The 13731-nt window shown below is 29.8% G+C and overlaps 1 protein-coding gene across 1 annotated transcript in view; it reads right to left on the minus strand.

Moving 5' to 3' along the window:
* Positions 1 to 6492: 6492 nt before the first annotated feature.
* Positions 6493 to 13731, minus strand: part of LOC110426517 (protein ZINC INDUCED FACILITATOR-LIKE 1-like) — a 28387-nt gene continuing 21148 nt past the window's right edge. The window contains exon 17 of the mRNA XM_021441755.2: positions 6493 to 6943. Within this exon, the coding sequence (XP_021297430.1) occupies positions 6840 to 6943 (104 nt within the window). The 3' untranslated portion in view covers positions 6493 to 6839. The remainder of the gene's footprint in view (positions 6944 to 13731) is intronic.

A 13731-nucleotide genomic window follows, 5' to 3' on the forward strand; every position in this document is an offset into this window, starting at 1 on the left:
TGTAGAGAGTTTTTACTATTTTTGAGCTCTTTTTGATCTTAGAAGCCTTGAAAACTTATTCATGGCCTTTGGGAGTGCCTTATATACTTGAAAAATCAACTTTGATGGCTATTAGACAGATTCTGACTGTTGAAAACATTTTGGAGATGGTTCTAGCCATTAATCTGTCTTCTAGTGTTCAAATTCAAATTTTCAACTAACATTTCTACTTAGTCAGTTAAGTCGTCTCTATCTCTGAACCCAGTTTTTCATAGTAAGCTCTTAGTCGACTAACAAAACTTCTTAGTTGATTAAGCATTCTTTGTGTCCCATTCTACTCGAACTTGCCAACTTCTCTTTTGAGTTTTATCCAATCAACTCCCTTGATTTTCTAACTAAGAGGCTTCTGTTTTATTGCTCAATTGTATCTCCTTATTCTTATGAGTTTTGATGTTTGCTTTTAAATGATTAATATATTATTTAACATCTAATGTTTATCCTGCATATTTAACCAAAAAGTTAGACATAGATAAATGGGAATGTTTTATTATCATAAAAAACTAATGGAGCCAACATACTTGGCAGCCCATTCATCATAACTCGGCATAGTCTTTAATCCATAATTCATATTGCATCATTTGTAGGCTTTTTACTCTAGGTTTTATATACCATGGGTTCCTACACAATGCCACCTTATGGCTAACCACAATCACGCAAACATAATTTCTTATCCTAAATACTAATTAGCCTAGGTATCCTCATCTAGGCACACAGTCATATTTGTGCTCTACCTTAGGCACATACCTCTAGGTACAAACACAGAGACATACACACACATATAAACATATCAATTTCATTAGCTTAGGTATTCTCATCTGGGCATGTACATAACATTTAAGTACCATGACGGTGCATACATTATACACGATGCATCACGTGCATTTAATTAAATCCCATTCATAGTGACAATCAAAGGCATATCCATAGCCAAGCTTTGATTCTTAGCCTCCAACCGTCCTTCAGCTCATCCATGAGAAAAATAGCTCAACTTTTCCATTATACACATTAAAACATCAGAATCATAATTATTTCCTAGCTTCTGAAAATATCCAACTTTTGAAAAATAACCACATTGCATAATCAAGCTCAAATATTTTAATGATGAGCTAAAGCTTTACCTTAGAAGCTAGGTTACCCAAATTTAGGCTCTAAATTTTCGATAAACTTAAGGGGAGAAAAGTCGATCAAATCTGAAAATATTTGGATCCGAGGTTATTAACTAATTAAATTTAAAATCAATTGATAAAAATGTGTAATCTTACCTCCAGATCATTTCCCAGGCTTAGATCTAGCTCAAATAGCCTCTAAATGCCATTTGGGGGCTTAGGGTTTCGTATGGGCTAGAGAGAGAATGAGAGAGAATGGGCTTTGTTTTAAAATGGGTTGAATACCCGAAACCTTTTTTTTATTTTTGCCTTCCTCTGTGATGTATTAATACATTTGGCAATATATCAATTCATTTGCCTTAATTTTGAATAAATGTATTGATATATTGAGGCAATGTATTGATACATTTCAGGTAGAATGGTCTTGGGTGCTCACTACTTCAAATGTATCGATACATCAAAACAATGTATGGATACATGTTTATCTTTTACCAAATCTATCGATACCTCTTTAAATGTATCGATAGAATTCCTTTAGAACACCCCATATTGTTCTTCCTGCAAAAAATGTATCGATACATGAGTGGACGTATTGATACATTTTCCCCTATAGGCAGTTGTAAGTCTTCCAAAACTTTCAAAAATCTAGCTTAACACACCAAATCCATTCATTGTTGCTTTGGAAACCAAAAACATTATTTTTCATGAACCTTTTTCATAGTAAATCAAGTTTGACAGAAACATGCAATAATCTAATTTGATAAAACTAATTTTTAACAATTACAAACTGCTTATAACACTTTCCCAATGTTAGTAAAAATAATTGACACATTAGTCCCCAAAACACCTCAAAACTATTTAGTTTTAACTTGGCTTTGCAAACCTTTTAATCCATTAAATAATTCTTTAACTAAACATGATTTTAAACCTTTTAAAACATGTTTTAATGAATTACTTACATGCTGTCCATATTTAAGTTAAAATAGAAAAACAAATTTTAGAGAAAGCCTTTAAAATTGACATATACCAAATCAATACACAAATCAATCCTTATTGATTATCACCAAGAATCAAGCATGCAAATTACATAAAAGACATCAAACAAAGGCTTTGATACCACTGTTGGGATTCGACCTCATGCTCAAACATGAAAATAATCAGTAACTTACAATATAATGCAACAAAAAAATAAAATAATATTTAATCAAAGAAACAGTCGAATCCTATAACTTCAATGTTTGTGTTTTTCATGTAACTTTCAAAATAATTATGAGCATTCATAAGTTTAAGAGTTACATACCTTGCTCTAGATGTCGTAATCAAGAGCCAATTAAATCCAAAATATTTGCTTCTTCACCTTTAGAATTTATCAAATCTTCAGCCACTCAAATGTTTGGCCTCTAACAATAATCCACACAGTAACTGAATAAGACCTTTTCCAAGGTAGGATTTTTACTTGTGCTAGCAAGTTTTGTTTCTAAAACAAAAGTATCAAAAATTCTTGCCGAATCTTATTTTTGTCAGACAAAGAAAATTATTTTTTCTTTTATTATTTTATGAAATGGTTGAGAAGTAGTTGGAGACTTTGAGTTTTAGTTTGCTAACATAACATATTTATATAGCCAAACTAATTTGTAACCCTAAAAAAAATTATATTTTAATTTAATGAAGTCTCTATGAACTTAATTAATTTCCCACTTTATTTTGTTCTGTTTCAATTAAATCCAACTTAATTAATTATCCTTATTTAATCTTAATTATGTCACTTAATGTGTATGACCATTAGGCTTCTAACATGTTGGCAATAAATATAAATCCTAATCAAAAATTAATTTGATAATTAATTTATATTTATAGATCATAAGCGGCATGTAGCAATACATCTTGACCATCAAAATATTAGATAGTCAATTAAAGAATTTGATAAAGCCCTTCAGTGATAAGCCTCTTAGTGCAATACGGTCCTTTAATCAAATATCTCGGATATGTCATTAAGCATGGCTCAGTGTTTACTTATAACATTCCATATTAGTTCTCATAATTCATGACTAACCTTATGAATTTAGGAAACTAACTTTTCTCAAATTCATCATGCTTTGGCCAAAAACTTTATACAAGTTAATCAAGAATTGAGAACGAGTGAGATACATCCCTTCATATCACTTGGGGTAATGAATCCTCTCTTAACCACTCATTCACCTTCGCATGCTTCATGGCATACCCAAAAACACCCTATTTGGGCATTTGGTTGCTTCCAAACCCGTAGAGGTGAAATCAAAGTATGTCATTCCCCATACAAGATGACCTAGTGTCTCAAGTCTAAGGACTAGTTGCACGACTATCATATGAGAACATAATCCACAAACACTTGAGCAAAATACCAAATAGAGTTCTCATAGCGAGTCATGTTCAATGAACTTGTTCTTTAATAAGCACCTACATGTTATCCTCAAGTATCCCATGTAGTTCAATCTATGAGATCGATGCTTACTTCCTAAGTAAGGAGGTTTAACTTGTACTCGTATTTAAGCATTGTCAATAAGAATTGTCAATGCCCTGTCTTAACAATACAATGACCAAAAATAATTTTAGGAACATGGCTTTGATGCATAATAATCTCATAATTATAACAACTTTACAATTTTCTTGCAAGACCTTTATGTTCCATGGACTTCATCCAATTAGTACTTAATAACTCCTTCTTATTGCACTAACATGAAGGAAAACCTCTATCACATATAATTATGTGATTAAATATGCATTAAATGATAATTTATATTCTTTGACCAATCTAATTGGCTCAAGGACATATACCAACTTGCCTAATGTTGATTCTCTAGGCTTTCTTCATATTTCTTTCATTTTGTCTTAGGATCGAGCTTCAAGGGTAAGATGTCAAAGCAAACTCTAAGTATAACACAGTGAGGATTTCATAAGTATAACACATTATAATTTCTAAGCATGGCTTATTCATTCCAAGGGCTTTACCTTATAAGTAATAAATATGTGAAAATATGTAAAAAAAATGGATAAAGAAAATCTTTTATTATTATAATCCATAAAATCAAAGTCAATATAGTTTCTATAAAACATGTCCAGTGGCCTACAAGGCACACATTGATTGTATTAAGTACCCTTTAGTATAACTTAAGATGATATATCTTTTATTAATCATTCATTTGCTTTCACGTGTTTCATACTACACCACATGTTGATCCTTTATGAGCGTCCTTGGTTAGGTCATTAAAGACAATATCAAATTATAGTACTCCACACATAAGGCCACTTGATAACCTTAAGTTTAAGAACCACTAACATAGCCATCACATGAGAATTTATTTCTATAAACACTTAAGTGATATATCAAATAAAATTCTCATGGTAAGTCATGTTTAGTGACCTTGTTCATATAATAAGCATCCACAAGTATCCCCATATGTCAACCAATGAGATCAATTGCTCACTACATTAATGAAGAACATAACCATATGTTTGGTTTTCAACTTTATCAATATTCAATCTTTGATAAAGTATTGACAAGGATAATCTAGAAATTATGTTTTCATGTAATAAAGATCTTATAATTATAACACTTTATAACTTCTTTGTACAAAAAATGTCTAATTTCATGGACTTTATCTTATAGTTAATAATGACAATTATAAATATAAAAATAAATAAAGTTTTTAGTTAAATCATATGCTTAGAATAATAATAATGAATTTTTACACCCAACTAATTGATTTATAAGGTATATATTAACTCTATCACTTGGTAAATTTTTGGATTTTCTTGTGCTAAAACTCTCTTTGATCCCAACTTAAACGTGCTTGAGCAATTTCATTTTTGGTCAAATATTCATGTTATTCAACTTGTAAAGGAACTTGTACTTCCAATCTCTTCACCAAAAACCAATCAGCTTAGTGTATAGCTCTCATACACTATCAAGGCATCAAAAAATGCCACCTCACTGAAAAAAAAATTAAATTGAAACAAACTTAAAAATAAATATAATTATTTTAAATAATAAAAATAATTTTTTCTCTCTCCAACTACTTATCGCCCAATCTCTTCTTCTTCTCTTGTTCTTTTTCTCCTGTTACAGTTTCAAGACCTTAAATTCTTAATTTTGATTCCTAAAGATAGTATTTATTTCAGTCTTCTTCTTAGTCTACCATTTTCTATATATTGTGATTGTTTATTTATCACTTTTATTTGATTAACAAAAAATGATTTTCCAAACACCTTTGAAACTCACACTGTAAAGACATCGTTTTGAAGTTTCTACATAATTATCTTATGAGACTCATGCTGTAAATAAACAAAATGGATTTCTTTTCAAATTTTTGTTTAAGGTTGTTTTTTGGGTTCATATGTTCATAGAGAGATAAAAAAAAAATTATGTTTTTTTTATTTTTTACAACTATTAATAATATTTATTTTTAAATCTCCTAAAATTTTGAATTTAATTTTTAATGAGATGACATAATCTTATGTCCTAACCGTGTATAGAAATTATACACTATTAACGCATCAAATATAAACTCATGTTATAAAAGGTTTTACTAAAAGCTTTACCCGGAAAAGTAAAGTGGCTATTGAATATTTTGTGTACGATACATAATTGTAAAAATTTAATTTAATCATAAAACATAAAAAAAAAAAACTTGTATTTTTACTCCTCTTCTAATCACAGCAAAGACCTTGAAACAATCGATATTATATAAAAGTCACAAAATAGAAGAGTAAAGAAAGGAGATTTTATTTTATTTTTCTTAAAACCTTATTCAATTACTCAAGGCTAAATGTTTATATTATAATTATTATTTTTAATTAAATAATATTTTGTTATCACTTATAATACTAATACATTTATACCATATTTATTTATTTTAATCTAATTAGTATTTAAAAGAAAACAAATAAATGCTACTGAATTGAAGCTCGAACTACTTCAAATTAAATTTTTCAGATCAATTGAATTCGGATTATTTTAGGATTCAATTATTTTGAATTTGGGGTGATTCATATTTGAGTCGATTCAAATTGGATAGAGCAAGACTGGATTGTTTCTTCTGATCAAATCAATCATGTCCAGGCAAATCAGACAAGTTTTCTCGTGTTAGTCAAAATTTTCAGCTCTAATAAATGTCTTTAGTTAAAGAATATAGTGTGAGAGATATATCCTTAAGGGTGGCAACATTTTTTTTATGTTTGAATCCTTAATGATAAATTGCCATTATGTATTCATTTTGGCAAAATAATTAGAAATTTTTACCAATTTCAAAATTGAAATTATAGCTAGTAAATTGTAAAAATTGAGAAATTCAATCTGTTTCCACAAAAATGATAGAAAATATTTATAATTTAATTTCTAATTTTAATTTCGAAATTTGAGTTGTTAATAAATATTTGCACACATGGCATCCTTTGAGACCATCCATGCATCAAGCAAAGGACTTCACTAGTTATCCACAATAAGACATTTGAAGTAACCACTTTAAGAAAATAAATAAAAAAACCACACCAAATAGTTTTCCATGGGTGACACTCGACCATGAGAAAGCAAATGCTGTTAGAAGTCCAAAGCAACGCCTTCCAAAGCCAAGCACAAGTCTATTTGTTCAGATTGTTGCATTCAAAGAGGAGCTAGCTACGGATGAAGAATTTTATGGAAGTCAAAACAAAATAAAACTATGACAAAACAGTGTCATCAGGTGGTATTAGGAAAGGTTTAAAGGTCATGAGCAGTCCAATAATTTCAATCATGTTTAGGGTGAAGAAAACCATTTGATCACCTGCATATCAACAAAACCTTGTATCAGAGCTGTTTCAAGTAGCAACTTTGTCAATCTAGCTAAAAGACTTGAGAGAGAGAGAGAGAGAGAGATGGAGCAGGGAAAGTCAGATATAAGCACTATGGTAAATAGCACATTACGTTGCTCAAAACTCCCTCCCCTTTGACTAATCAAATGCTCCAATTCTTCACCTAAGATTGATCACATGGTACAACAAATTTTAATTCTATGCTGTATTGCATTTGAATTAACCTAAAGTTTCCACATAAGGCAGAAAGTTAACCCATATAAGCTCTCTCAATTGGACCTGAATTTCCAACAGGCATGGGCTGATCAATCATAGATTTTAGCAAACTCCAACATGTACCAATTTTTGTATCGAACGTAACATGCATTGTGTTCCCAACAGTAGAAGACAGATTCTCTGCTTTCTTTTCTATCAAACTTAACGTGTCTATGGATTTACTTCTACAAGCTAGTACTTCTGCTTTCATCTCACACAGTACATCTGCTTTCCTCACACGATGATAGCTATGATACTTTGAGGCGTGCAGGATGAGACATTTTATATCAATTTACGGCTATCAGTGAGGTGCAAGTAATCATGTTAGCTTAAACAATGATGCTTATATTTGACTGCCCCATTGCTAAGTGACCAACAGGAGGCTAATATTGTTCCAATGTGGAGGCTTTCCACATCTCCTGAAACCTCTATAATGGTATGTGTTTCATGAAAAGTTGTAATGAAACAACAGCTTCAAGATTCTCAAGTTAGGCATTTTAGCAAGTTTAAGCCAAGATTCGTATCAAGAAAGTATAGGACATGCCCTTAGTAGAAGTTGCACGCATAACATATATGTGTCCTACTCTAAGTGCCAGTTCAACCATTATCGAGGGAGTGGCTGAATGGATCCTTTCTTCATCCTTGTGCAAGCCTACTAGATCTAATACCTACATTTGTAGATATGGAGAGTTCTTTCTGCAAAGATAAGTAGGTGAGAAAGCAATACACTGTATTATGGATGAGCAAAGAGAGACTAGGTAGAGAAAAAGAATTGTCAGTCGTAAAGAGACTAGGTATTGGTGGCAGGAGATGGAAAAGTGGGTAGGGCAAGGTTAGGTAGTAGTGAAGAAAAGGATGCTCCTTTATAGAGAATGCATTATTGGGAAGCATGCAAAATAAAGCTGGAGAGAAAAGCTTTGAATAGAGTAGATGTTCACTTCTCCAAAAAAGTCCCTTTCTAATATAGGGAAAGACTATTTATAATGGCAGACAACTTCTGTGATTTAATGAGAAGATAGTTTACGATAAGAGAATAGGAGTAAATCCAAAGGTCAAGTTATCCTACATCAAGGATATCACATGGGAAGTACCTAGCTCTTTATGAAAGGTTGAAAATAAGTATTTCTTAATGAGCCTCCACTCTAGACCCACCAAGCTAAAACTCTCATAAACATCAGAAGTTATGGGAGTTAACTTTAGAATCCTGTCATATATCCCAGAGTTAAACCCATATATGTTGCATGGTCAATAAATATCAGACCAAAAATATAAGAATTAATTCACAAAAAATGAAAAATACCCATAATACCATATGATATTTTGGCCCCTACAAGGAAATCTCTTTCAAAGGGGTTCACATGCATAAAAAAGAATCATAGTGGAACATATTAAAAATTTTATATGAAGCATTCAAGTATAATTATACTCATCTATGCACTTGCCAATAAAGAAGTGGATGACATAATGAGAAGTATGAAAATAAATAATTGGATGACATCAAGTTACCATCTTTCATCACTATATTTGTAATCTTATAATGCATTTTGCCCCCTTGTATGCGAGTTTAGTTTGTGAAGTCAGTAATGAGACCTTCATGCATCTTGTTTGGAACGAAAAAGAAATTTTCAGCGGGCGTTTCTTTTTTTAAGAAAAACTGTTGTGACAATTAAGATAAAAGAATTAGAGATATACAAACTATTTTTTTTTTTAATTGTTTTAAAGAAATTTTTATTTTAGTTTCAATGATTTTAAGAAATATGCTATGATATAACCTTGTAAATTAAGTGCAGATGTATGGCTCCTTATTGCGAAAATACTACTGCATCTCCTGAAGGGGAAAAGAGAAGGTGGGATGCTACTTTCAAAAGGGAACAGATTCCATCTTTTAAATTAAAGAGATTTGCGGTTCCTTTTCCACATGGGAGTAGGTGTAATATAATACATATTACTGTTAGTATATGCCCTTGAGCTAATTAAATTGATCAAAAAATATATATTATCATTTAATGCATATTTAATCATATAACTATATGTGATAAAGGTTTTCTTTAATGTTAGTACAACAATAAAGAGTTATTAAGTATTAATGAAACCCGTGGAACATAAAGCCTAGCTAAAAAACTGTAAAGCTGTTACAATTATGAGATCACTATGCATTAAAGCCATGTTCTTAAAATTATTCTTGATCATTGTATTGTGAAGACAAAGCATTGACAATGCTCAAAGACTAATACATGTTAAGCCTCTTTATTTGGAAAGTAAGCAATCGATCTTATAGATTGAAATATATGGGATACTTGAAGATAATATATAAGTGGTTGTTAAAAAACAAGTTCATTGAGCATGACCCGCTATGATAACTCCATTTGGTATTTCACTCAAATATCTATGGAATATGTTCTCATGGAATAGTCGTGCAACAAGTCCTCAAACTTGAGACACCAAGTCATTTTGTATGAGGAATGACATACTTTGATTTTACCTTACGGATTTGAAAGTGACCAAATGCCTAAAAAAAATGTTTTTGGATATACCATGAAGCATGCGAAAGTAAATTAGTGATCAAAAGAGAATTCATTACCTCCAATGATATGAAAGAATGTATCTCACTTGTTCTTAATTCTTGATTAACTTGTATGAAGTCTTTGACCAAAGCAAGATAAATTTGAGAAAAGTTACTTTTCTAAATTTATAAAGTTAGTCATGAATTATAGAATTAATATGAAATATTACAAGTAGACATCGAACCATACTTAATGACATATCCGAGGTATTTGATGAAAAGACCGTATTACACTAAGAGGCTTATAACTGAAGGGTTTTGTCAAATTCTTTAAATGGCTCTCTAACATTTTAGTAGTCATGATGTATTGTTAGATGCCGCTCATGATCTATAAATATAAATCAATTATCAAATTGATATTTGATTAGGATTTATATTTATTGCCAACATGTTAGAAGCCTAATAAGTCACGTGACATGATTAGGATTAAATAAGGATAATAAATTAAGTTAGACTTAATTAGAATAAATCAAAATAAAGTAAAAAATTAATTAAGTTCACAAAGACTTAATTAAAATAATTGTTGTATTTAAGGTCACAACTTAGTTTGGCTATAAAAATATATTACGTTATCAAACTAAAACTCTAAGCTTCTAGCCACTTCTCATTCGTTTCGTAAAATAAGAAAAGAAAAATAATGTTCTTTGTCTAACAAAAATAATAAGATTCGACAAGAACTTTTGATTTTTTTTATTTTAGAAACAAAACTTGCTATCACAAGTAAATAAAAAACAATCCTACCTTTGAGAAGATCTTATTCGGTTACTGTGTGGATTACTGTTAGAGACCAAGTTTGCTGAAGATTTGACAAATCCCAAAAGTGAAGAAGCAAAGATTTTGATTTAATTGATTTTTAATTACGATATCTAAAGCAAGGTAGGTAACTCTTAAACTTATAAATGTTCATAACTAATATAAAAATTACATGAAAAACACAAATATTATTCTTGTAGGTTTCGGTTGTTTCTCTGATTAAATGCTAGTTTATTATTCTGCTGTGTTATATTTTTAATTTCTTGATTATTTTCATGTTTGAGCACAAGGTCAAATCCCAACAACGGTATCAAAGCCTTTGTTTAATGTTTTTCTTGTAATTTACATACTTAATTTTTAGTGATAATCAATAAGATCGATTTGTGTGTTATTTAGTATATATCAATTTTTAAGACTTTCTTTAAAATTTGTTTTTCTATTTTGATTCAAATCTAGACAGCATATAATTAATTCATTAAAACATGTTTTAAAATATTTAAAACCATGTTTAATTGAAGAATTAATGAATGGATTAAAAGGCTGATGAAGCCAAGTTAAAACCAAATAGTTTTGAAATGTTTTTGGGACTAATGTGCTGTTTTTTTTACTAACATTGTGTAAGTATTATGAGCAATTTTTCAATTGTTAAATATTAGTTTTATCAAATTAAATTATTGCAAATTTTAGCCAAACTTGATTTAGAATGAAAAGGAATCATAAAATCATATTTTCGGGTTTCAAAACAACAAATATTCAATGCAGAAAATTTTAGATTGCTATGGTCGATTTTGATGGCTTAATTCTTCATAAATTTTGTGTTTAATTGTTAAACACACTTACTGAAAATTTTCAACAACTTTTTTCATGAATTTAACTCATGATTTATGAAATTTTAAGAGCACTTAAATGCCATCTATTTTAATTTTGGGTGATTCATAAAAGAAAATAAGAAATTGTTTTCTACTTTAAAAAAATTTCTAAAATTAAAAACAATATTTTAATTTGAGAAATTCATAAGAAATAGTTTCCTACCTTAAAAGAATTTCCTAAAGTTATATGATAGTATTGAACTTTCCTTCAAATTTTAATTTGACAAGAAGTTTTCAAAATTTGTTAAGTCACCATTTAGATAACTTGAACAAGATACAATTTAGGAAACTAATCTATATTCTAAATGTTAGAAATTAAAATGTTGTCTTAGATATATTTTAAGAAGTTTACCTAAAATAAAGAGGTTTGCAAAATTAAAAAGAGTTTTAATTATAGAACGATTTAAAATAGAAAGTTTTAAAATGAAAATTTTATTTCAATGAATTTCTAATAAGAAATAAGGAGAAAAATGTTTACTTTAAGTGTTTTGAAAATGAGAATTCTTAAACATTAAATTGAAATAAAACAATACCAAATAATTTGAATTTAGCACTTTAAGTTAATTAATTGATGTTTTTCTCAAATAACACACAAGATCACCAAGTGATATTGAGCTTGCATTTATTTCTCTGCTTTTGACTGTGATTATAAAGCATGAAGATGATAATAGACTTAGACCTTAGAAGATTAGATCATGGATGGTTAAATTTATTTCTCATGACATTTATTTTAAAATAAGTTTGAGCACCCTACCTTATTTCTATTTTCTCTACGTTGTAAAATTCTTTTCTCATCTAACTCCCCTCAAATGTAACTCGAAACATCAAAGTGTAAAACTAAGGTTAAATAGAAAAATTTTTGTAACTTTAATCTGGAGATCCAACGGCACCATCGAGATTCAAAGAGATTACAAGCAAAGCATGAAGACAATGTTTGTGTAAATCCCCTAAAAATTTGACCAACTGATTTCCTTAATAGCTCGAGGAAATTAGAATTAGTAAAATCTACAACAATCTTAATAGTAGGTATGAGAGATTTATTTTTTATTATATATATATGATATATGTGAAATACAATAAATGCTATACATGTCAACAACGCCAAATCAATAAAGCCTTAGTTAATGAATTAATAAATAAAATCTCTCATTAAAATATTGAGTCAGAACGTTGCCTTCCACTATATAATAAGATAACTAGGCTGCCCTTTTAATTAGAGGCTTATTAAGTCACACAAGGCTAAACTTTTACACAAGTACGTTTGAGTTATTGGTGAGTCTTACTCAACTAGTACCATGTTCAGATATGTCACACATGACTGCATAGTATTAAAGGCATAGTTAGAGAAAATATATATAATACATTTAGACAAGGAGTTGTCACCTAACTGATCTAGGAGTTGTATAAGATACAATTGGTAAGCCAAGTTAGCTACCTAATTAGTTTTATTATGGCTTGTTGAGTCACTTAAGGTCATAGTGGGATAAAAAAAAAAAGTCCTAGCTCAATAAGAAGTTTAAAGGTTTTAAAACCTTTCTTCTCGAAATAGTAGAAGAAGGCTATTATTTTGATAAAATATTGAGAATAATCATATAAGATTTTAAAACCTTATCTTTATGATTATATAATTTACGTTAATGACTAATAATCATATATGGTGGTTTATATATGATATAAATCTATAATGATAAATAGTTTGTCACTTAGAAGCACAATTGATGCAAACAAGTTGACCAGCTCAAATTTCATTAACTGATTTCACAATATTAAGATTGTCTTGAAACAAGAAAAAAAGGCTTATGTCTTAGATAATCCTATTTTCGTGGAACCTAGCGATAATGCTACAAATGAGGAAAAAGAAGCTTATAGAGTTTATATGGATGATCTCAATCAAGCCACATGTGTGATGTTGGCTAGTAAGGCTTTGATCTTCAAAAGCAACATGAAGCTATGAATGTCCTAGATATTATCCCGAACCTTAGAGAAATGTTTGATAAGGAAAGTCGTACAGAGAGATTCGACATTTCAAGAAAATTGTTCCAATGTAAGATGTTTGAGAGAAGCCTAGTAAGGCATCATGTGCTTAAAATGATAAGATATATCACTCAACTTGAGCAGTTGGATTGGGTTATGGATTATGATTTGCGCATAAACCTTGTACTTTCTTCGTTACTAGAAAGCTATTCACAGTTTGTATTAAACTTCAACATGAACAAGATTGAGATAACCCTTTCGGGTTTATTGAATATGCCCATATAGGCTGAGAACACCATAACGAAGGAAAAGCGTTCAATTTATCTTGTCTCTTCTAAGAAAAATA

This window comes from Theobroma umbraticum, unplaced genomic scaffold, assembly GCF_002168275.2.
Source record: "Theobroma umbraticum cultivar Fairchild unplaced genomic scaffold, ASM216827v3 scaffold_89.0, whole genome shotgun sequence".
In the NCBI taxonomy this organism is placed as follows: Eukaryota; Viridiplantae; Streptophyta; class Magnoliopsida; order Malvales; family Malvaceae; genus Theobroma; species Theobroma umbraticum.